Source organism: Panthera uncia, assembly GCF_023721935.1.
Source record: "Panthera uncia isolate 11264 chromosome A3 unlocalized genomic scaffold, Puncia_PCG_1.0 HiC_scaffold_11, whole genome shotgun sequence".
Lineage (NCBI taxonomy): Eukaryota > Metazoa > Chordata > Mammalia > Carnivora > Felidae > Panthera > Panthera uncia.
The window spans coordinates 85,865,094-85,890,727 of record NW_026057578.1 but is presented as its reverse complement, the minus strand read 5'-3'; the positions used below and the strand labels follow the sequence as shown (position 1 = coordinate 85,890,727).

The following is a 25,634-nucleotide window of genomic DNA, read 5'->3' as shown; positions in this document are numbered from 1 at the left end:
ACCATGCATTCTTTTAAATCAGAAAAACCGGGCACCTGGGTGGCTCAGTCGGTGAAGCGCCCGACCTCCACTCAGGTCATGATCTTGAGGTTCACGAGTTTGAGTCTTGCATCGGGCTCTGCACTGGGATTCTCTCCCACTCCCCCTCTCTCTCCGCCCCTTCCCCACTTGCGCTCTCTTTCTCTCTCTCTCTCTCATCCCTTCTCTAGTTGCGCACACACACTCTCTTTCTCTCTCAAAAGAAATAAACTTTAATAAAGTAAATAAATAAATCAGAAACATCAAGTTGTGTTTCTGTTTGTTTGTTTGGTGCCTCTCCTGCCAGATGAGGGGCTGTGAGGACAACCCAGGCAACGTACTCACCGGCGCTTCGTCTCCGGGGCCCAGTACACAAAGGCTGGCTTTCAGGTAACCTCTGGCCCCAGCAGAGAAATCATCAGGGTCCGAGAGTAGCAGCCACTTCCTGAGATAGGCGTGTCCTAAGAGAGATGACGTCTGTTGGTGACGGCAGAATTAGAAGGGTCCAAGTCTGCAACCACATCTGGGAGCCCGGGGCCGACTACATTTGGGGGAGAGGAGGGATTTATTCACGCAGACCTAGGGGCCACACGTCGAACGTTCATGTGGGTCCAAGTCAGAAATGTCAACAGAAACAACTGTAAGAGGCTACCAAAGCCAGACCCCCGGCCATTTGCCTCCCTCTCAGGAAGTGACCAGACCAGAACAGAAAGCAGGATGTGGAGAAATACTAGACTTGTTATCAAAATGGCCCACCCCTGTCGAAGGTGACACCAGCAACCCTTGCTTGGGGGCTTCCAGATTTAGCATCCCTGACTGGGCCAACGGAGACCCACATGGGGGCTTGTATCTCCCTGAGGGCCTGTTTTACTTGGATGATGGAAGCCTGACTTCTCTCCATTCCTGCAGCTGTCATCTCCAGGATCAGAGTCTACATCTAGATTCTAAAACCCCGAAGGAAGAAAAGTGATTGTCCCAACTGGCTGTCCCCAACAGCCTCCAAAACCAAAATGCAAGGATACGGCCAAGGTGATGAGGATACGACTCACGGGGCTCTCTGTAGATGGTACCCACATCCATCTGAAATCAAACCAAGAAACACAAATCAAACTCTTGCCTCTGGAGCGTTAAATGAAGTATGGTGCATTATGCCGTCACATTAAAAATCATGCTTTGAAAATCGGCGACATGGGGAAATGTTCGTAAGCTGACATTACATGGGGAAAAAAAGCAGAATACATTTTGATCAAAGCTTGGTAAAGCGTATCTATGCATAGGAGAAAGAGCAAAGAAACACAGCAAAATGGTAACTGTGCTCTCTGAGTGGTAGCTTCAGGTGGTAGATTGATTTTACTTTTTTATTTTGTCTTTCTTATATTTTATAATTTTTTTTTTAAAGTTCATAGATCAGCAGGACACTGATGGCTGGGGAGGCTATGCCTGGGGGCAGCCAGAGGTATGAGAACTCTGTCCTTTCCACTCAATTTTGCTATGAACCTAAAACTGCCCTAAAAAAAATTTTTTTTATCATGGATTACTTTTATAATTAGAAAAAAGAAAATACTTTTTTTACTTTAACCTCTGGGTTCTCAGAACAAGAATATACTTCAAAGATTAGAGACTCAATACATAAAACCCCATTTATTACAGAAGGACTCAGGATAGATCCCAGTCTTTTAAAACTGCCTCTCCAGGAAAACTGACTTAGTTTTCTATCTTGTGATTACTTCCCAGAGAAGGAGCCATATTTTACTTGGATAGCATGGAGAGGTTAAAATAAGCCTGTACCCCTTCCTTCCATTTGATAAATGCCTGAAGATTCAAAACTGCGAAAATCAGTAAGGACCCATCAAAGCGCCATTCGCGAAGGTCTCCATTGCTAGTTGCTTTTGCTTTATGAGACCTGCTGATGCCTTCCTGCGAGCTGAATCATACTGTCAGTTCTTGGTTCTCTGCAGTGCACTCTTGGCTTCTGCGTGATCTGGAGTAAACGGAGGGGCAGGCTCCCCCCTCTCCCGTGTCGCACCCTGATCCCCTGGACTCCACATCTGGACCCAACTCCAAACCCAGAGCGAGGGCCTGGTCAGAATTAGGAGGGCCACCTAACAGCCAATTCCATGCTGTCTTCCCAGATGTAAGGACCAATACGAATCAGAAGAAGCTGAATTCCCCCTGTTGGACGTAAGGGAAGAGATTTCCCTCTCTTCCCTTTTTATCAGGACATTAGAACATCGTTTTGTTTTGTTTTTTTAACTGTATTGGGGCAACCTGAGTGGCTCAGTCAGTAAAGTACCCGACTTTGGCTCAGGTCATGATCTCACAGCTCATGAGTTCGAGCCCCGCATCGGGCTCTGTGCTGATGGCTCAGAGCCTAGAGCCTGCTTCAGATTCTGTGTCTCCCTCTCTCTCTGCCTCTCCCCGGCTCATGCTCTGTCTCTCTCTTCTTCAAAAATAAATAAATATTTTTTTTAAAAATGTTAACTATATTTCTACAACACAGACCAATAGGAACAGGACCCCTAAAGCACAAGCCTCTGCACATTATGTACAGAGTTTCTACTAACATGAATTAGCAAGAACTAACCAATTTCAAGGAAAATAAATAATTACCCGGAATTCCCCAATGAGAGCATCTGTCCTGAGAGAACGGGAGTCTACCACCTGGGGGGAAAGATAAATTAAAACTCTCACTTACAAGTAAATGTTGGCCCAGGAAGGACCAACACAACATCTCTTCCCTCCCAAGCAGTTAACAGCCAACACTTAGGTAGCACTTGCTCTGTTCCAGAGATTGTTCTGAGAGATGTTTAACACTCACATGAACCCCATGAGTAGGAAGTATTATTGCCCCCTTTTGACAAACGAGAAAACAGAGGCACAGAGACATTATAGGACTTGTACAGAAGCACACAACCCCGAAACACACAGGCAGAACCAGAATACAGTTTGGCTCCCGAGCCCACACGTTCAGCAACTAAACTACACTGCCTTCCAGAAGAAAGACCAAAAAAAAAAAAAAAAAAAAAAAAAAAAGCTAAGGCCCAAAAAAGAAAATCCTGGCCAGAAGCAGGCACATGGACAAACAAAATAAAATGAAAATAAGTGTCCACTGCAGGAATGATTTCAGGGCCCTGACCTACAGCATCTGGGGGGTTCCTGAGCAGTGGGGGTTCCCCACCCCACTGCTGCCTCCATCTGAGCTACCGAAGGCATTTCTGTGACCGGCAGAACTTGATGGTCTTGAACATCACCCATCCCCTGGGCTTCATGGCTTCTTTCTCGCAAATGCTGACACTCATGCCAACAGGCATACACGCCCACGCACGCTGAAACGCACATGTTCACACATGCACAGGGACATGTATGTGAGTGTACATGTAACAGAGAACACCGTTGCCTGAGACATACCGTGATGAAGATGGGCTCGTCAAACAGCTCCGAGGGAGAGTCAAACACATTGAAGAAAAGAGTCTGTGGTCCAGGGCGAAAGGGAAACAAACGAGTGGCTGCTGACCACAGGGCTAGACAGAGAGGGGTTCTCCACCACCCCTTGGACCACCACCCACAGCCTTGACGTCTGGTCCATACAGAAGTGTGGACTGAGCTCATCCCAGCAACGAGCTCTGGGGATTGACAAGTTCTGGGGTATTCCACCCCTGACCTCACGGAGGCTGTCATCTCAGGGACAGGGTGGGTGGCTAGCCCTACAGCATGACAGAGATGTGGAGCATCGAGAGCCCAGTGCAGGAATAAGAGCTACAACCCTCCCTCCAGGTCCACAGATAACCTACTCAGAACCCAGCACATCTCTCCACACAAAGTTAGCGCCATATACAAAAACAAGTGGTTGCCAGGTATCTGCTGTGCGCTCCCAGTTCAGAAGGGCCACCAAGGTCCTAGCCCTGATAACCAGCGCCTCCCACCTCGTTGAAGAGTGGGCTGTTTCCCTTTTGGATCCGTGTCCTCTTGGTCTGCCCGGCAGCAGTGACCTTGACCACAGGCTTGATGTTCACCCCTGGCAGCTGGCGCCCCTCGATCACTTGCACCCTGATCTGAAAGCCAGGAGAAAGTATGGGCAGCAGGAAGGGGGAAAGCAGTCAGGCCCCAAGGGAGTCAGAAATCACTGCTGGCTTCTCAGAGGGGTGTGAAGAAGGAATTAGGGGGAACCTGGGTGACTTGGTCGGTTCAGCGTCTGGCTCTTGCTTTGAGCTCAGGTCACGGTCTTGTGGCTGGTGGGATTAGCCAGTGCAAAGCCTGCTTGGGATATTCTCTCTCCCTCTCTTTCTGCCCCTCCCCCACTCACAATCTCTCCCTCTCTCTCTCTCTCTCTCTCTCCCTCTCTGTCTCCTCTCTCACTCAAAATAAAGAAATAAACTTTAATAAATAAATAAATAAATAAATAAGAATTAGGAAGAGCATTATAAGAACAATCATATTTTCCTACCAAGGTCCCTTGTATCTATCAAATGCTATAGTTCCACACACGAGCTGCCAGGATGCCCCAGGGAACCTCCCAGAATTAAATTCCAGGGCTGGGCCAAGGACCCAGACCCCAGATCATTTCATGCCGCCATTGGCACAAGCCCTCCCGCAGACACCTCGACACCAGCACATCCGAGTGGTTTGAACATTCTTCACTGACAATTCCCTCAGAGGCCGAGCTTACATAGTGGAGTAACCCCACTGTATCCTTTATAGGATGCAATGCTTTCTCACGTTCTGAGAAATAAATTAAGAGTTTTCTCCACTGAACTTTGAGTAATATAAGGTTTCAGGAATATCTGTGCTTCCACATTTAGGCAAGATATTTTAAAACATGAACTTTTAAAATATTAGAACAATTTTCAAGGAAAAATAAGATGTTTACTGGTTTTAAGTTTTAGGCAGCAGTTACTTATTGACAGATCAATCAATACTTTCTTTTTAAAAGCCATACTATAGGGGTGCCTGGGTGGATTAGTCCATTAAGCGTCTGACTTCGGCTCAGATCATGATCTCAAGTTGGTGCGTTCGAGCCCCACATTGGGCTCTGTGCTGACAGCTTGGAGCCTGGAGCCTACTTCAGATTCTGTGTCTTCCCCTCTCTCTCTGCCCCTCCCCTGCTCTCTCTCTCTCTCTCTCTCTCTCTCTCTCTCTCTCAAAAATAAACATTTAAAAAAAGTTAAAAAGCCATACTATAGAAGAATATATTATTAATAACAGTGGAAATGTAGAACCATGATTTTTATTCTCTTCATTTTCCTGTATTTTCTAAATTTTCTACAAAAAAAACATACATCAATTTTCTAAAAAGAAAAAAATAGCAGTAGGTACATGTCTTGGGAATAATAATAATGTTAGAATTTTGTCTCTCAGGCATAGATAGTGGTTACAGCCAGGACTTTCACCTAAATTACCACGATTTAGAACTAATATATTATTACAATTTGTTGCACTTAGTAAAGAGCTAAGTTTCCTGTTTTTAATTTGAAAAGTAATTCTAAGACTTAGTTCAATGTCACTAAATGTCACTATATCAAAATGGAAACATTTGTAGAAAAGAAAAAGCATAAGCAAAGGACCAAAATTAAAATGCAAATAAAATGGGATGAACTTGGGGATTAAAATATGTCAAAGGATTAATATTAACAGTTTTATTGTGTGAAGAGCTTGAACAAATTCAGATTCCACATGACTTTTCTGAAGAATCCATGGCTCTAAGGAAGGGAATGGATCGAGAGAGAAAAGAAGAGAGCTAGACAGAGCTTCCTAGGTTTGGGGATCTTGTTAAAATGCAGATTCTGATTCAGCAGGGCTGGGGGGGGGGCGGGATGGGGGTCTGCATTTCTAACCAGCTCCCAGGTGTTGCTCGTGCTGCTGGTCCAAGGACCATACCCTGAGTAGCAAAAGCTAGGTAGTTGGAAATCACAGAACAAATGTAAAGATACGCTACATCTCTGCAGTGACACTCCTGCCTCATTTTTTTAAAGAGCAAAACCAGGGCTGTGTTCTGAAGCTCCAGCACACGAACTGCTCATTCAGCGTCTCTCAGGGGCCCGGGGAACCACAGACTCCCGCCTAGGAGAGCCCTTAGGACCCTGCCCAGCCTGGACAGAGGAGGCTGTGGTGGGACAGTCAGCCCATTACCTGGAAGTCCTGTGGTTTGTCTGACAGCAGCTTTCTGGACGTGGGAGCACTTCTCTTCCTTTTGATCCCGGGGTGGTAGGGGGGTGGATGGGAAGGCGGCTTCCTCGGGGTGGCGGGAGCCCCAGGGCCTGGGGCCCCACTCTGATCCACTAATGGCTCTGCCTCATCTCCTGTGAGCCCCTGGTCTTCAGTGTCCTCCTCTCCTCCTGTGTCTGGGAGGAGAGGGTGATAATAAGGGCTGGTCCCTCTGGCCCTGGGCTTGGGACGCCCCCTGGCCAATGGAGGAGCCAAAGGGCATGGGCGCTGAGACCCACCACCCACCTCCCCTCCCCATCAGTGAGCCAGGATGGATGAGGGAGAAAGAAGAGGAGCTTCCAATAGCTGAAACTTGAAGGCAGTCAGTCCAGTTAGTCAACAGGGAGGAAACAGAATGGCCCTAGCCCTCCCCACCATGTCCTGCAGGATCAGCCCCTCTGGCCAGCTCGTCCCACTCTCCAGAGCTGACAGATGGCGGCAATGAGACAGTTATGGGTGGTAGGATCAGGATCAGGATAGCCTGGCCCGTGTCTCACCCGTGGGGGCCAGCCACTTCTTTCCAGAGTATCTTGTGTCCACGGTGCTGTCACTGAGCAGGGACCAAGTCTCAGCCCGGCTCTGTCCCCGACCTGGCACGCGGGCAGGGCACAGCCCCAGGAGGGGAGGAGGGAGCTGGGTGAGGACAGCCAACCTAGGGCACCCCCATCCAGACCTGTTCTCCCTGCCTGCCTGAGCCTGGCACAATAGCTCAGAAACAGTTCCCATGCCTGTTGGGGACTGTCCCTTCTCACTACCTTCCAGGCAGGACTAGGAATATGTCACCTTTGGGAGTTTTCCCTGAGTGGCCCGAACCTAACTCTGTCAGATCCATCTCCAAGGCGGTCCCAGAACACTCGGGACCCTTCACTCTCCCTACTCTCTGTGCCCCAGAGCACCCCTTCTTTCTGCCCACCGCCTACCCTCCCTGGCAGCCTATGCCCCAGTCCAGATTGACCTCCCTATCCCCAAGCTCCAACACTGTGGCTGGGCAGGACAGGCTAGGGCACACCCCCACCAGACGCCGCTCAGGTTTTAATGTGGTGCCTCTCTCTAGCTCCCTGTACCATGAGAGAAATTGTAGGCTCTTTCCCATGACCATGTCCCCACCTGGAACTTCTGTGGAGCTTCCTGCACATTCAAGCAGGCTGGGCAACATGGAGGCCTTACCAGCCCCACACCGGCAAGCCAACCACCCTGGGCTGAATCCTCCCTTGACCGAGCCAGCAGAAGCAGGTGAAGAGAACTGAGGCAACCCTGCAACTTGCTAACTCAGTCTGTTCATTTCGCAAGTGATAAACTGTAGGCCCAGAGAGGGAGAGTGGCCAGCCCAAAGTCACACAGCTACTTGGCGCCAAAGGCAAGAAAGGAACTCATGTACCCTGAATTTGGCCCAGGGCTCTTTCAAGGAAAACCCAGCTCTTTTGTCACATGCCATCACCAAAGGCGTATTAAGTGCCAGACCCAGGCAGCATTCACTGCTGGGGAGCGGGCGGGGCCTCTGGTATCATCTGGGACTGACCCCATCCTAGCACAGGCATGCCTTCTGAAGCCCCCACCCACCCGAGAGCTGAACAGTACAGAGCACCAGCCCAGACATGGCCCCTCCCCAAGAGGGCTCCCTCACGCTAATCCTAGTGGCACTTTTTCTGCACGGCGGAGGGCAGCTCTCACTCCCCACCCACTGGTGTCTTCTCGCCTCTGGACTGAGCAGCCTCCAACCTAGGGAAGGCGGCAGAGGCTGCCTGAAGCCTCACTATGCCCCCCACCCCCAGGCTTAAGCACTGCTACTGGGCTTCTTCCCAGGGGCCCTGCCAGGGTGGGCTCCTCACCAGCCAGCATATCCAGGTCTGGCAGAGTCGGGGAGGGTTCCAGAGACGCAGACGGTGGGAACAGGGGCACAGCTCCAGGGAGTGGCGTGTAGGACACCTGCAAGACCAGCGAGGCCTGGAAGAGACGGGAATGGAAGGGCAGCAGGTCAGTACATTGGCCTTGGACCACCACCTCCAGCATCCTTCCTATTCCTTTTACCCCTCCACCTAGGAAAAAGGCTCTAACAAGGGTCAGGTTTGCAGGAGGCTGTGGCAAACCCTCCCCCAGGGGCCCATCAGCATGGTCAAGTGGTCAAAAGCACAGAATCTGGAATCAGGTCCTACAATTCAGAAGCTGTGCGGACTTGGTCAAGATCTGTAACCTCACCATGCCTCACCTTCCTCATCTGTAAAATGATAGTACTAACAGCAATACTACCTTCCTTGTAGGGTCACATGGGGATTAAGTTAGCCGATAAAGCACATCATAAGCTTCTATAAACGAATCCACAATTCAACCTCTCCTGCAGGATTTGTCTTTCTTTTTTCTTTTAATGTTTATGTTTTTATTTTGAGAGAGAAAGAGAGGCCGTGTGCACGCAAGCAGGGGAGGGGCCGAGAGAGAGGGAGAGAGAGAATCCCAAGCAGGCTATGGGCTGTCAGCACAGAGTCCGAAGCAGGGCTCAATCCCATGAACTGTGAAATCATGACCTGAGCTGAAATCAAGAGTCAGACGCTTAACGCACTGAGCCACCCAGCCACCCCTCCTGCAGGATTTTTTATCTCTCAGTCTAAGGCTATCTTCAGGAAAAAGCCCCCTTGGCCACTCTGCTTAGCTGAGCCTCCCCCCCAACCCCCACTGTTTCTCCACAGGCGGCTCAGGCAGCAGCTAACTCTGAGAGGGTCTTGGAGTGCTGCTCATCTTTCTGAGCCCTCTTTCCTCCCAGGTGCACCCCTGTCCCCCACCTCAACCCCAGCTATTCCAGCTCTGACCAGCCAAGAGGAGAGGGACTACTCACCACACTCTCATGGACCAGGAAAGCCTGCCCTGTTTTTCACCCCATGGAACAACTCCCCAAGACCTCGCACTATTCAAACAGCCCCAGAACCTGAAAAAAGGTACAGCCTCAGTAGACTCTCCAGCCTTACAGCTCCTAGGCCAGTGGGGGCCTGGCCCAGCCTTCCCTGGTACCATAGGTTCAGCAAGCCTCCTGGGGCAGCCTTTTTATTGATCAAAATAATAAATGCTCTATTTAAGAAAGTTTAGGGAATACAAAAGCCTTAAAGAAAAAAAAAATAATGCAAGGGAAAACAAATTGCCGTTAAGTCCACCTTTATTCACATTTTGATACAATTTTCTTCCATCCTTTTAAACAAATAGTGGATAGCCCTGTTGTATATAAAAATGCTTTGGGAAAAAAAAATGCTTTGGGGATGCCTGGGTGGCTCGGTTGGTTAAGTGTCCAACTCTTTTTTTCGGCTCTTGATTTCAGCTCAGGCTATGATCCCAGCGTCATGGGATCGAGCCCTGAGTCGGGTTCCATGCTGAGCGTGGAGCCTGCTTAAGATTCTTTCTCTCTCTCTCTCTCTCTTTCTCTCTCTCTCTCTGCCTCTGCCCCTCTCCCCTGCTTGCTCTCTCTCTCTCTCTCTAAAATTAAAAAAAAAAAAAATTAGGGGCTCCTGGGTGGCTCAGTCGGTTGAGCGTCCAACTTCAGTTCAGGTCATGATCCCGAGGTTTGTGGGTTCAGGCCCCATGTCAAGCTCTGTGCTGACAGCTCAGAGCCTGGAGCCTGCTTCAGATTCTGTGTCTCCTTTTCTCTCTGCCCTCCCCACTCGCACTTTGTCTGTGTCTGTGTCTCTCAAAAATAAATAAACATTAAAAAAAATTTTAATAAAAAAAATTTAAACGCTTTTCTTTTATTATGTTAGACAGTAAGCATTTCCCAGGTTTTGACAAACCCCTTTTTTTTGATGTTTATTTTTGAGAGAGAGGAAGAGACAGAGCATGAGTGGGAAAGGGACAGAGAGAGAGGGAGACACAGAATTCAAAGCAGGCTCCAGGCTCTGAGATGTCAGCACAGAGCCTGATGTGGGGCTCGAACTCACAAACCGTGAGATCGTGACCTGAGCCGAAGTCAGACGCTTAATCGACTGAGCCACCCAGGCGCCCCTTGACAAATCCGTTATAAACATAATTGTTAATAATGCATCATATCCTCTGAACAGCTCAGCATAATTCACTAGACATCTTTACTGATTCCAGAAACTCCTGGCGGGGGAATCCTGGTCCTGAGACAGAAAGGGCTGAAGGTCCTTCATTTCTCCAGGTCTGGGGCTTGAATCTCCCAGACTGGGGCCTTGGCAGGGGCAGCCAGGCTTAGGGAGGGCAGGACCAGTGGAAGGGTGGGGCTCTGAACACCAAGGAAGGAAGCCAGCGTAGCCCAGCATCCCAGGAGACCCAGGGCAAGGCCAGGGAAGGCAATGAGACCCTTCATGTGCTGAAACCAAGGGACTGCCCTCACGGCGGTTCAGGCTTGTGAAACACCACCAGGTGTCGCCACTTGAGCAGGTAGCGAGCCGTGTGCCCTAAGCTCCGGCAACCCAGAGGAAAGAAGAGCTTCTGGAGCCCCACCTCGGTGCCCAGACCCACTCACAGCCACCCCAGAACTCTTGGAGATTTCAGTCAGCATCTCAGGAGTGGACCTGGGCATCTGTATTTTTAACAACCTGGGGCTTTCCCCCACTTCATCAAAAGGCAAGTTGGGCTTTTTGGAAAAATAACTAATTCTAGTAATAGGCCAGGGAAAGTAGATGACCCTGGAAACTTTTTGTGCCAGAAAACAAGGAAATACTCAAAGAATGATAGAAACATGTCAAAAGGACACAGAACTCTAGCTTCATGGACTCCCACTGGCCAAATCTGGGACAATTTAAATATGAAAATAAATATAGTAACAGATTAAACCATTGAATAAAATAGGAATAGGTTAATCTACACAGAAATAGACAGAAGAAAGCTTTTCCTTACAGTGAAATACAAACTGATGTATGCAGACAAAAATAATTGATTTAGAATATCACCATTTGGCAACCATCCAAGCAATAATTAATCCAACCAAGGAAATAACAATGGATGTGAAAACTGCCGGGTAAAAATCGGATAAGGATCAGAGTATTTAGAGTCACAAGGTACCCATTCCCCCCCCCCCGCCCCCCACAATTCCTACCTATGAGAAAAGGGAATGGATTGGTGATTAATGGAGAAAGCCAGTAAATGTGATGTTAATCAAATGATCAAAGTTAAAAGCGCAGTAATGGGGATACAACGAGGGCAGCAGAGCATCATAGTATTCTCTTCCTGCCAAAGACGCTCAACCTAAATCTAATCACGAGAAAACATCAGACAGACCCACACTGGGAGACGCTGTACAGGATAACCGACCTGTATTCCTAAAAGCGTCACGGTCACAGGTTGTAGAAGTCGAAGAAAGACTGAAGAATTCTCCCAAATGGAAGAAGAATAAAGACAAAACAACTAATACAACATATAATCCTTAAGTGGATCTTTTCATTACAAAGCACTGTTGAAAACACATGAACTCGAATGCAGGTCTGTGGCAGTGCTGTTATCAACATTAATTTCTTCAGTTTCTGCAGACTGTGGGTTCTGTAGGAAAAGTCCTTAATCAGAGAAAATACACACTAAATTCAGGGTGACAGGCCAGGAGGTTGGAGACTTAGTCTCAAAGGTTTAGAATAATATACTCTTTGTATTATTCTTGCAACCTTTCTCGAAAACTTAAATTATTTTAAAATAAAAGGTTAGGGGTGACTGGCCCCTCGTGCACTCTCTCTGTCTCTCAAAATAAAAAATAAAAACTTTTTTAAAAAATAGTAAACTAAAACAAAAGGTTAAAAACCTGAGAAACGTGCTTCTGCTATAACCATAGGAATCTCATTCAGAGAGACAAATAAGCCCCCTACCCATTCATGCTGAATCCCACTTTAGGACCAGCCACAGGCCAAGTGCAAAATGAAAATATGGTCCCTTGTTTTTTGTTTTTTATTGTATTTATTTATTTTTTGAGAGAGAGAGAGAGAGAGAGCAGGGGAGCGGCAGAGAGAAAGGGAGAGCATCTCAAACAGGCTCAACACCATCAGCACAGAGCCCGACACAGGGCTCAAACTTACAGACCATAACATCATGACCCAAGCCGAAATCAAGAGTCGGATGCTTAACCGATTGAGCCACCCAGGCACCCCAAGTATGGTCCCTTGTTAAAAATTTATTAGGAATTTCAAGATGGCAACAGCAGAGATTTAAAGCAAGTGCAGGGCCTAACTGCTCATGAGGCTGGCCCGGTGTGGGGTGATGGCTTGGCTCAGCCTGCGTTGGGCAGTTTTCTGAAAGGTGGAGGGCATCCTACCTGACGTATCTGGCCTGACCCATTCATTCATTACTCTGCTTAATCATCCCCTGCATAAATATATAGGGAGCACCCGCTAAGGGCCAAGCACTTCAAGATACTAGACTACTTCCACGAACAAAGCAAAGGCTCTTGCCTCCATGGATGGAGCTGACATCTTGGCAGAGGAGACAGACATTACATAGTCAGTGAAATAGATGTGTAAATTATAAAGTATGTTGGAAAGAAAAGGAAACCAGAGCGAGCAGGATCGGGGGAGCAGGAGGAGCTGCAGGTCGCAGTATTAAATCTACCCCGCTGTGGTGAAGAGAGAGGAGCAAAACCTTGGAAGGGGCACAGCTTGGCTGCCTTTCAGCCCCAGCTCTACTAATACTTGGTGACTCGGGTCCCCCGGCCCTAGGAGCAGATCCCCTTGGAGAACACCCCTTCTTACGTCTCAAACCCTGCCCCCCTTACCAGGCCCTCCCTGAACCCTTGGAGACTTTGCACACCATCTCTGGGTCAGAGAAGAGGTGGACCCGCAAGAGCATAGCTGCTGCTCTCCATGACCTGGGTGCCAACACCTTAGCAAGGGGGCAGCCCTGCAGGAGAAGCAGGAAGGAGCAGCAGCCCCGAAATTTGAAGACCATCCAGGCAGCATCAGGCACCTCCACATTGAGAGCCCCACACCAACCTCCGGAAGAAGTGGCAACGTCCTGGTGGATGAATGAGACTTCAGTCACTCATTCAGGCACTTGAATGAGACTTCCAGCACAGAACCAGCTCCATCTTTTATTTACCCATCAAGGAACTACAGGGGCATCCCTGGCAGCTTCAGATGACCTGGAGCCCAGGACCTAGAACAGACTCTGGGGAACCACAGCTGCAGGACCACAGGTGATTAATACTGGAGGCCTTTAGCTCTACTGGGGATCCACAGGGGCATGTCTATGGATTCCACCGATGGTCAGGACCTCCCACCTTCACCATGATGTCATACCTCATTGCCTGTCCCCTTCTGCAGACGTAACCAGAGCTGAGATTTTCCTCCTGTAGGATGTATGTGAGCTCTGCGCTCTCGCAAACCAAATGACCTTGGCCTAGAGTCCTTCCGGGGCTGTCCACATCAAGGTACCCCACCTGATAGCCCTGTTCAAGCCTCTGGCCCTGGACCGTCGCAAGACCGTCATCCCGTCACAAGACCATTATCAGCCAGTCATGTGTCCACCAGAACACGCTGCCCTGGAGGAGCAGCTAACCTCAGTCACCCATGTCTGCCATCTTGGGGTCCACGGTCAATAATATCACAGAACTCTAGAGGGTCCTGTCTGGTCACCAGGCTAGGAGGGCCTAGGAAACCAAAGACAAAGGCAGAGGACAACCTCATCGGATCCTCCTCCAGGTTATGCGGCCCAGCTCTGGGGTCCTTCGCCCACCCCACCATGCTCAGTCCATTGCTTACCGCCTGCTTCCTAAGCCCCGGCTCTCTTCACACTGATTAGCGCGACCAAACCCTAGACCAGCCCACTCCCACCTCCCCCGACACACACTGCATGAGTGGATAGGAAATCCCCATATGTGTCACGGTCTTATTTATTACCTTTCCCTGAGAAAACACCTAAGAAGCTGGGGGGGGGGGGGGGGGGTAAGATGTGGCCGTGACTGAGGCAGGAATGGTTGGCAGCATCTTCAAACTGCTTAAAAGAAACTCAGGGACCCACCAGAGCTGTGCATCCACTCGCCACCAGTTCCTGCTCCCAACACACACAGTGCCCTCCTGGCTCCCAACCCACCACACCACTGGGGTTCATGTTTCCTTGTCACCCAGCAGGTTTCATTTTCGGATCTGCCTCTGGTTGTGAAGACCGAAGCCTGGAAGGCTCAGTCGGTTAAGCATCAGACTCTTGGTTTCGCTCAGGTCATGATCTCGTGGTTCGTGAGTTCAAGCCCCACATCAGGCTCTGTGCTGATGGTGTGGAGCCTGCTTGGGATTCTGTCTCTCTCCCTCTCTCTCTCTGCCCCTCGTTCTCTCTCTCTCTCTCTCCCTCTCTCTCAAAATAAATACATAAACTTAAAAAAAAAAAAGACTGAGGTAATACTGACGGTTTTCATGCTGTGTCCACACGCTCATTAGCAAGTTGCTCTCAAAGGAAATTTGTGAGTATGTTGCTTCTTTCTTCCCTGTGTGTCCAGAACCACCATAGGCCTGGAGGCTTCCCCAGGACAGGGATAGTGTTTTCCCCTTCAGTCTAGAACCTGTCTGAGGACAGATTTGGTATCTTCTCATGGCACACAGTGCAGTGTGCCACATCTGAAGGGATTTGGGTAAATGTAGTCTATAGGCCAGCTGCAGCAGGATTTCACAACCTGTCCCAGCCTTCCTCCTCCTCTCAGTCTTTCCAAGGTTTTCCAAGGATCCCGCACCCTGTCTTCACTCCTATGATTCCCTCAGCAGGTTGCTTTGACAATCTGAGCTAAACTCAGTTGGGTACTCCTGACATGCTCTGCCCATTAGGCCCAGCCCAGAAATCTGCCTCAGTAAATAGCTAGTAGAATCCTGAGCTTCTGACAGGGCTCCCTGTCCCTTCTGAGTACAACCTCAGTTCTCTGTGCCTCCCGCTCCATTTGCAACCATCCCCAGGTCCCAAAGTGGGAAGCCCCAGCTCAGATGGTCTTGGGGCCTGGGGCCCCTGCCTGGGCTGCTCTGTGACTTAGCACTATCACAGGCACTAGAAAATGGACTCAGGTAGTCTCCACTGGCCAGAGCTGCCTCCTGGCCCCACCTCCCCTAGCCTGTGCTCAAGTGGGAGCTAAACCATGCAGGGCTTAGACCTCCTCTCCCATCCATCACCTTCTGGCTTTCACACCCCGCTCTTGAAGACATGGTCTATGAAGAATTGGCAATCTCTGCAGTCAGACAGGAGTCCCAACCCAGAAAGGAGAAGGCAGCAGGTTCCCAGCTGGTGAGCATGAAGCACAAACAGAGTGCGGAAACAAAGAACCAGAGGAGAAGAGGTGAGACATCCAGGGATGGTCGCCAACCTGGCTCAGCCCCATGGACAGGGTCCAGGTATGAAAAGCTATGTCTCAGGGGCTGGATGGGCCTCTGAGCCTGGAGAGGCACAAGTACAGGAGAACTTTGAGGAAACACCAGTCATGGATGCACAGAGAGCAAGAGTGGAGAGGTGTTTTAGCAGCACATCCAGCAAGCTAAAAACCCTGGTTGGAGGTACCAGGGGCTGTGATTTAATGATTTAAAAGAAATACATATTTGGTCATTCAGGTGACCAAAATATACTTCTCAGATATATTTGGTCTTCATCCACAGTTCCTGAAAACACTTCAGAGCCATAAAGATAAAATGGGTGTCTTATTAATGAAGGTGATTTTTGGACCCCACTCATGGGTGGGAGCTGGTTGCCAGGACCAACCATGTGATTAGAGAGTTGGAACTTTCAGTCCCATCCCTCCCAACCTCTGGGAAGGGAAGAGGAGTTGGCAGTTGACTCAGTCAATGGCCAATGACTTAGTCAATCATGATAACAACGAAGCCTCCATTAAAAACTCAAGTTTTTTGGTCTCTTTTTTCAGAGAGATCCTATGTTTAGGGAACCAGAATGCTTCCATATGCCACTGAACAGGGCCCCATGCTCCACAAGGACAGAAAGTTCCTTTGTTCAGGACCTCGCCCTGTGTATCTCTTTATCTAGCTATTGATTCATATCCTTTAGCAAATCTTTTAATAAACCGGTAAATGTTAGTAAGTGTTTTTCTGAGTTCTGTAAGCTGCTCTAGCAAATTAATCAAACCTAAGGAGAAGGTCATTGGAACTTCCAATCTGTAGCTTGTTGGTCAGAAGCACAGGAGACAGCCTGGGGCTTGTGACTGGCATCTAAAGTAGAAGGTGGAGGCACACTTGTAGGACTGAATCCTTAATTTGTGGAATCTGATACTGTCTCTGGGTAGATGGTATCAGAATTGAGTTGATATTGGGGGGGGCACCCCCTGTTGAGATTGGGTCTAAAAGAACTTTTAGAGGAACTCTAAAAGAGGGGCTCAATACACAACAAAGTGCAGCCCAGCCCTGAGGTTTGTTGGAGAAGCTCCAAGCAGATCCTTGACTCAAAGTATCTCCTTCACCAGCTACGTACAGTTCATCCATTAGTGCTCTACACCTGTAGAGAAAGCCGTGGTCCTCTTCAGAATCCAGAAGTGCTTGGAGTCCTTCTTGTCTATGTGGATGTGATACTGTGATTTCTAATTACAAATATATGTGTGTATATATGTATATTTGGTCATTGTCCCTGATTCTGGCACAGAGGTCCTTTTGGGAACTCCTTGGCATTTCCTAAGTGGTAAGAACCATAAATGTGTCTTTTGTTGTGCTAATGGAAATCACCTAAGGATTGGATCCGGTTGCTATTGGAGCCAACCTTGCAATTAGAAGGTTGTAGAACTTTCAGCCCCACCACCTCCACGGCTGGTGAATGAGTTCAGTTGCCAATGAAGTCTCCATAAAAACCCAAAGGACAGGGATTGGAGAGCTTCCAGGTTGGATAATAACCAGTAATCTAGTAAATAAAATATTTCTCTGAGTTCTGTAAGCCACTCTACCAAATTAATCAAACCCAAGGAGGGGGTCATAAGAACATTCCACCTAGAGACTGGACTTGAGATTGGCATTGGAAGGGGAAGGGAAGGTCTTGCAGGACTAAGCCCTTAACCCAGTGCTGTCTCTGGATAGACAGTGTCAGAACTGAGCTGAATTGTAGGACACCCAGCTGGTGTCAGAGAATTGCTTGGTGGTATGGGGGGAAAACCCACATACACACATTGGAAATTGGTGCTAGAACCCTTAGATTGCACGACTAGGCTGGAGAATTCAGATGGAGGACATGGGGGATCAAGAGGTGATGGAGACAGGCTCAGTGATATTGAAGATTATCAGAGGACACACCCACCAGTTGACGCATGAGCTAAACCTAGACAATTAGAGGCTCCTCACCCCCTCTACCATCCTTGGAATGTAAGTTCTGCTTGCCGTCCTTGCTCCCAAAGACTGCTGCAGGCATAGTCTTGAGCTAGTGACATGGCATTGAGACTATCTGGATGGTATCTATGACTGAACCCAGTTAAGATCTCTATACAAACTTTTGAGATTTGGTGGATGGGTGCAGGTATCTACTTATCTTGCTGTTGCCCCAGACAAGCCTCATAGGTAAGTTCCCTGCTTACTAAACCGGCTGCCTACAAGTCTGGAGTGCCCTGCCTCTTTCTTTGCTCTCTCCCTGCCTTCCTTGAAAGGGAGCTGGTTTCAGATTTCACCTGGAAAGCTCTTAAAGAGGTTACAAACCTACGAGTGATCACTGCACTAAACCCAAACGTTCTGCCCATAAGCACTATCTGAGAAAGGGATGGATTCTCCTGGGAAGTAACATCTCTCATCAGGGAAGCATCCAGCCAACATTGGCCTAAGTAAGATGCCTCGGGAAGAAATTCCAGCATCAGAAGCGCAGTGGACCAGGAATCCATTCAAGTCTCTTCTACTCCTGAGAGTTTAAAATATGTGCCACCCTGTAATTTGTCCCTATTTGGACATGGATTCACTATGTGACTTCAGTCAGTCACTCTCTTTCCCCAGCTCTCAGTACCCAGTAGTAGTTCCAATCAGAGTTCTGCCCAGATTGGCCACTTCCTGACTCACCAAGCCAGCCAAGAGCCTCCCCCCTTCACACACACACACAAGGTAGCCCCACTGTGTCTAAGAGAACTCAGCCCAGAATCCCCAGGGCCTCACTGGGAGGAAGTATTTCCAAACGGATAGTCCCCCAGTGCATCCTGGGAGGTGGAGCTGACCCAGAGGGAAGGTCAGGAATTCTACTGACCAGGAAGAAAGAACCCTGCAGCATATATTTAGCTCCCTAAAAATAACGGGAAGCCAGAGATGAGAGCTGGAAATTGTCTGCTAGGACTGGGAAAGCACTGGAAAGGCTGGGGGAGTAGCAGGAAGGACAATGGAGGAAAGGAAGAGGGTCTGACAGGTCCCGGTGGGCAGGGGAGGGAAATGTCTGTCCCCCTTCCCTTGTGATCTGTGACCCAGATGACTCAGATATTCCAGATCCAGAGATGGGGGCTGGGTGGTGAGGGAGGGCTGCCAAGGAGATTGGGGGAGCCATAACCAAGGCTGCCCAGGAAGCTTGGGGAGACATTAGGTTTCTAGTGGAAAACCAGTCCCAAGAGGTGACTGTGCCTCCCTCCAGAGCAGGAGGGGACCCAGGGAACAGGCAAAGCTGGTGTGAGACAAGGCTGACTTGAGCCCAGCAGGTGGGGCCAGGATTCCCTCCCGTCCCCTTCCCACCTCTTCCATGCCAGTTCCTTTCCCCAGCACCCTAAGCTCTAGCTAGGGAGGGCCTGGCCTGGTTGCTGGTAGCTGGACTATGAAACACCACTTGGCTCAGAAAGGCAAGTCCTCAGACCAGACACTAGCCTGATGCAAAGACCCAGTGCGCACTTACCCCCGTGGGCTGCTTCTTGGTGTCCAGCAGGGGAGCATTGAAGCTCGCAGACAGACTGGGGGTGGCAAGGACCTCCCGGAGTGGGATGTTGGCTTCCCCCAAGAACCTAAATGGAGAGAAAAGTAGAATGTAAAGAATTAGCCTAATGTGCCTGACTCTTCTCCCAACAGACCACCCCCACCCCCACCCCCACCCCTGACCCTACCACCTTACCCCACAAACAAACACCCTGCAGGCAAAGCTGATCTGCCTAGAACACCACAGTCCCTTAGGACCCCTTAATGCTTCCTAGCACCCTGCCCCCAGCCACCCCATGTACCATCCGAGGAGGGCCAGGCCCCTCTCCCTGCACACAGATGAGAGACACCTTCTCCCAAGGTCAACTTTGACCCCTTTCTGCCTCTCCCCAGAGGCCTCGCCGCATCACCCCTGTCTGCCTGGACACTCCCATATAAAGGCTGTCTTGCCCATCACACCTCAACAATCCACCAGACCCGTGTCTCCTGAAAGCCATCACACCTGCGTTGCTCTGAAGGTGCAGTAGCCCCTTTAACCTCCATCTACACTGGCCATCTATATCGCTTTCCCAGGCCTCGGCCAGCAATGATCATAAATGAAAAACAGTCTTTCCTGTCTTCAGAGACAGGGAGAAAAGCAAATTGGGGCAGGGTGGACATGTCCCACTCCCAAGAGAGGCCCAGGACTGTCACACCACATACACCTAAGGCAGCACCTCTGACTGAGGGGTGGGAGTCCCATAAATGTATGGGCTCTTGGAAAGAGTAGATGATTGAGTGACAATCAGTTAAGGGATCCTTCAAAGAATACCAAGGAAAATGTGTGTGTTCCCTAAGCTAAGAAATGGGCAAACTGAATTCTGCATCTCTGTAGCGGTAGCCGGAAATCAGGAACAGCAAGTGGCCCATGTCTATCAGAACTGTCGCCTGATGTCGCATCAGACTTCTGTGTGCTTCCTGCATATTGCTGTCAGGGTGTGAACAACGAAAAGCCACAGGAGTGCTCTCATCATTTGCTTCTTAATTTTTTTTTCCCTGATGAATAAACAGCACACCTATTATTTGGGGCCTTCCTTCTTTTCTAGTGTCTGTAACAACTGATTAGAATATAGGTTTTTATGAATACAGGTTTTATGAAGCTTTATTGAAATAAAATTTCTATCTATTTCTATCTAAATAGCTGATTTTTAAAACTGGTTGCTCACACAGGAAGCCATCAAAATCCTAAAGGAGAACACAGGCAGCAACCTCTTTGACTTTGGCCACAGCAACTTCTTACTAGACACGTCTCCAAAGGCAAGGGAAACAAGAGCAAACATGAACTATTGGGACTTCAAGATAAAAAGCTTCTGCACAGCAAGGGAAATAATCAACAAAACTAAAAGGCAGCCTATGGAATGAGAGAAGATATTTGCAAACAACACATCTGATAAAGGGTTAGTATCCAAAATCTATAAAGAACTTACTAAACTCAACACCCAAGATACAAATAACCCAGTTAGGAAATGGGCAGAAGATATGAATAAACATTTTCCCAAAGAAGACATCCAGATGGCTAACAGACACATGAAAAGATGCTCAGCATCACTCAGCATCAGGGAAACACAAATCAAAACCACGATGAGATGCCACCTCACACCTGTCAGAATGGCTAAAATTAACAACACAAGAAACATCAAATGTTGGCAAAGACGCAGAGAAAGGGGAACCCTCTTGCACTGCTGGTGGGAATGCAAACCGGTGCAGCCACTCTAGAGAACAGTATGGAGGCTCCTATGATCCAGTAGAACTACCCTATGATCCAGTAATTGCACTATTAGGTATCTACCCATAATACAGATTTACCCAAAAATACAGATTCAAAGAGGTACCTACGCCCCAACATTTATAGCAGCATTATCAACAATAGCCAAACTATGGAGAGAGCCCAAATGTCCATCCACTGTTGAATGGATAAAGAAGATGTGATATATATATTACATAATATATATTATATACATCACATACATATACTATATATATAATATATTATATATATGCACACATACATATATATATATACATATATATAATGGAATATTACTCAGCCATCAAAAATCATGAAATTTTGCCATTTGCAATGACAAAAGGAGCTAGAATGTGTTATGCTAAGCAAAATAAAGTCAATCAGAGAAAACAAATACCATATGATTTCACTCATATGTGGAATTTAAGAAACAAAGCAGATGCACATATGGGAAAGGGGGCTATGGGAAAGAAAAGAGAGGGAAACAAACCACTAGAGACTCTTAACGATAGAGAACAAATTGAGGGGTGATGGAGGGACGTGGGTGAGAGATGGGCTAGATGGGTGATGGGTACTAAGAAGGGCACTTGTGATGAGCACTGGGTGTTGTATGTAAGTGACGAATCGCTGAGTTCTACTGCTGAAACCAATATTCCACTGTATATTAACTAAAATTTAAATTTACAAAATAAAATAAAATATTCATAAAAAGACAAAAAACTGCTCACAATGAGATACTACCTCACATTCATTAGGATGGCCACTGTCGGAAAAAAAAAGCAAACAACAAAGGTAGGTGAGGATGCGGAGAAACTGGAATCCTTGTGCCTTGTTGGTGGGAATGAAAAAAAGGGAAAGGAAAAATGGATCAAACCACAGAATCCAGCAAGTCCATTTCTGGGTTATCTATTCAAAGAATTGAAATCAGGAAGTCAAAGAGATATTTGTATACCCATGTTCATAACAGCATTATTCACAATCGCCAAAAAATGAAAGCAACCCAAGTATCTATCAACAGATGAATAAACAGATGAATGAATAAATAAAATGCAATAAAAATTAAAATGAAATTAATTAATTAAAAGCATGCATACAATGAAATAGTATTAAGCCTTAAAAAAGGAAAGGAATTCTGGGGGCGCCTGGGTGGCTCAGTCGGTTAAGTGTCCAACTTCGGCTCAGGTCTGATCTCACCATTCGCGAATTCGAGCCCCACATCGGGCTCTCAGCTCAGAGCCTGGAGCCTGCTTTGGATTCTGTGTCTTCCTCTCTCTCTGACCCTCCCCCACTCCCACTCTGTGTCTGTCTCTCTCAAAAATACATAAACATTAAAAAAATTAAAAACAAAAAAGGAAAGAAATTCTGACACCTGCGACAACATGGATGAACCTTGGAGACATGATACTAAGTGAAATAAGCCAGATACAAAAAGATATATACGGTATGATTCCATTTACATGAAGTTCCTAGAATAAGCAAGTTTGTGAAGAAAGAAAATAAAATAGAGGTTACCAGGAGGGTAGAGGGAATGGGGAGTTATTATTTAGTGGGTACAGCTTCAGTTTGGGGTGATGAAAAAGTTCTGGACACAGATGGTGGTGATGGTCGCACAACAGTGTGAATGTGCTTAATGCCACTGAGCTGTGCACTTAAAATAGTTAAAATGGTAAGTTTTGTTACATATATTTTACCACGATAAAAGTAATTCGTTACTAATTAATTAATTGCCACTTACATAAGTTTCTAGACAATAAAATCACTTGAGCTCCATTATTCTTGGGACCAGTGGACTGTTGGTCACCTTATAGGTTCCTTCGCCAGCAAGGCAATAGCCTGATTTGTGCGGAATTTTGTAACATTTTTCTGGCATTTCTTTAAAGAAAGGGCTAAAGAGAGAGACGTTCACTACTATTCATTCCTCGTGATGCCAGGAGTCACATTTTCTAGAATTTGGACTGGTGTGTGCTATATTCTTTTGCAGCACGGAGCAGGCTTGTACCACAGTGTAAGCAGGGGCTCCTGGAGTGTCTCCATCCTATAGGGCCAGCATGGGGAAGGCACTTGTCACCAGTGTGTTGACTGAAGTGTCCTCAGTGTCACCAGGTAGAACCCAAGACCTGATCTTTACTGCTCGCCTGCTTGTACCCTATGACCTTTGTCCCACATTTTTCTATAAGCTCTTCTTTCCAGCTTGTCTCTTAACTCAGGGAAAAGACCCCACTGGCATAGCATCCCGTGATGGAAACCAAAACTACCCCTCAAACAATAATGACCGCCCTGATGTAGAGTTCCAGTAGCCCAGACTACCCAGACCAGGTTGAGTTTAACTCTCCACTTACACGGATGTGTATGCGCGGATGAACCATGGAGTGAGCCATGGAATGACTAACAGTTACCTTTGCCTCATTACAATCTCTGCCCAAGGAGGAGCACAAGCCTCATTTACATAACATACAACGTAAGTACAGGCATATTTCCTTAAGGTGCATGACTGTCCTCATGCCCTGTCTAAAGATTTTAAATAGAAGGAACCCATTCACCCCTTGCTAGGGAAGTCATGGCTTTGGAAGTTATTCCCCATGATCTTTATTTGCTGCAAAGAAAGTTTCCTTTGTGCAACAACTCTACCAGCTGCAATTTCTATATGTGACTCACTGAGGAGCAAACTCATGTTAGTTAGTTGGGTTACATCTGGACGCAGGCAATGTCAAAAAAGACAAGACAGTCGGTGTAAAAGACCTGTGAATCCATGGCATCAGAGTCACACTTCCCTCGGGGCAGCAGAGCAGACAGACTGGCTTTAGCAGGTGGATGGCAGAGCCTGCCCTAGAACTCAGGTCCCCACATCCCTGAGGGGTCACCTGGGGAAGGGAAAGGCAGAGCGGACAGTGGGAGCGGAGGGGATGGCAGGCTTGGTGGTGCAGACATACTGCTGGAAGGGAGCCCTGGAGCCTCTGCAAGGACAAGGCCTGGCCTCCAAGGCCTCCCTCTCTGGCACCAGGCCAGCCAACCCTCCGCCCCACGGAGAATTCCCGGAAGTGGGGCAGGAACAATGGGAGGAAATGCAGAGGGAAGTGCCGGCCCCACCCCTGCCAGCCCAGGCACCTCCGGAGGCAGGGAGACCTGGGCCAGGAGGGACTGCTTGTTATTTCCTCCCTTAATATCTTTCTGGACCTTGAAATGTCCCCACCTCCCACCCCTGTCATAGGCCTTGGAACCAGTCCTTTGGAGGAGCTGGGTGGCTTCACAAGCCCCCACTCCTCTAGGAGGAGAGGCTGGAGGCAGCACAGCCGGCTGCCTGTCCCCACCCCTAAGGAGCAGGCTACCCCAGAGTGGGCAGCACAGAACTGCTCTGGGAGGCCAGCCTGGGGAGGTCGGACTTCCTGGGGAGGTAGGCTGGGTCTCAGGCTTGATCATAGGAAACCCTTATGGCCACTCTTCATTCATTCTTCCATAGAGTTGGAGGAGAGGTGGCTTTATTCAGGAGGCCTAGAGAAGGAAGGCCCAGACCCTCAGGGAGACCCACCACATCCAGAGATCAAGACTGAGGCACAGACTCTAGGGCCCAGAGGCCTACACGAAACCAGCGATGCCAGGTGCTCAGGAGCACTGGCACTGGCACTGATACCAACCGGTGGCCACTTGTGGCAGACAGGATTCAGCAGGGGTCATATGAGGCAAGGAGGGGCCTGGGGGTCCTGCACCAGCTGCCTGAGAGCCAGCTCTGAGTGTGTGCAGAAACTGGCAGATGGGAAGGAATACCCACCCCCCCCCACGTCCCCATCTCCCCCCGCCCCCTGCCCCCTGCAGCCTACTAATAGAAACAGGTCTCTGTTTTCCTCCCCAGACCTGGCCATCCCTCTTGGCAGTGCTATGTTCTGGAGCCATTGGAATGTGGGGGCAGGAGAAATGCGAGGGCTGAAATCACTGCTGCCATCCCACAGACTGAAAGAGAAGTCAGGAATTGGCACGGGGGAGGAGGGAGAGGTCCAGGCAGTTTACACATTGACAGGGCACACATTTTTCCTCCAAGGAAAAGGAACTAGTTCCCAGACTCATCACCCAGCGAGGCTACTATCCTATCAGAGATGGGAGAAGAACTACAGGGTAATGGCCTCCAAATCTGAGCCCTAAGTGGGAGGCTATAAATTAAAGTGGCCAAGTGAGTTTATTTTAATGAAACACAGAGAAATCTAAATAATTTCATTTAAAAACCTCAGGCCTTTTTCTGTGGATGCTAAATTTAGGGGCACATTTTGATGAGGCACAGGATATTTGCAGGGTCTTAACGTGTCTCTTAAAAGACTTCAGGAGGAGGGTGGCACCTGGGTGGATTAGTCAGTTGAATATCTGACTCTTTGAGACAGGGTTGTGGGATCAAGATCCACATTGGGCTCCATGCTAAGCGTGGACCTGCTTGAGATTCTCTCTCTCTCCCTCTGTCCCTCTCCCCTGCTCGCTTGCTCACTCTCTCTAAAATAAAATAAAGAGGGGCGCCTGGGTGGCTCAGTCGGTTGGGCAGCCGACTTCGGCTCAGGTCATGATTTCGCGGTCCGTGGGTTCGAGCCCCACATCGGGCTCTGTGCTGACAGCTCAGAGCCTGGAGCCTGTTTCGGATTCTGTGTCTCCCTCTCTCTGACCCTCCCCTGTTCATGCTCTGTCTCTCTTTGTCTCAAAAATAAATAAACGTTAAAAAAAATTAAAATAAAATAAAGAAAAAATATATTTAAAAAAATGAGACTTCAAAGGGGGGAAAAGAGCAGTAAATATGCAACGGAAAAATCAGACACCACCTTGACAAGTGATCAAAATGAACATCTCCAATGAGGGACATCTTGTGCTTCCAGAACCTGAGACAAATCAACACACCCACAAAGTACTCT

General features: G+C 48.3%; 1 protein-coding gene across 8 annotated transcripts in view; it reads right to left on the bottom strand.

Moving 5' to 3' along the window:
- The window catches only part of DYSF (dysferlin), a 224,604-nt gene that overhangs the window by 155,570 nt on the left and 43,400 nt on the right, over positions 1-25,634 (bottom strand). For 4 of the 8 annotated variants that reach the window (XM_049651675.1, XM_049651676.1, XM_049651671.1 and 1 more), the window contains exons 4-12: positions 18,949-19,054; positions 8,049-8,163; positions 6,717-6,809; positions 6,145-6,356; positions 3,942-4,070; positions 3,427-3,489; positions 2,629-2,679; positions 1,068-1,098; positions 364-479 (exon numbers count right to left, since the gene is read on the bottom strand). In XM_049651675.1, the coding sequence (XP_049507632.1) occupies positions 364-479; positions 1,068-1,098; positions 2,629-2,679; positions 3,427-3,489; positions 3,942-4,070; positions 6,145-6,356; positions 6,717-6,809; positions 8,049-8,163; positions 18,949-19,054 (916 nt within the window). The remainder of the gene's footprint in view (positions 1-363; positions 480-1,067; positions 1,099-2,628; positions 2,680-3,426; positions 3,490-3,941; positions 4,071-6,144; positions 6,357-6,716; positions 6,810-8,048; positions 8,164-18,948; positions 19,055-25,634) is intronic. The other 4 variants (XM_049651678.1, XM_049651679.1, XM_049651673.1 and 1 more) reach the window with 1 other exon arrangement.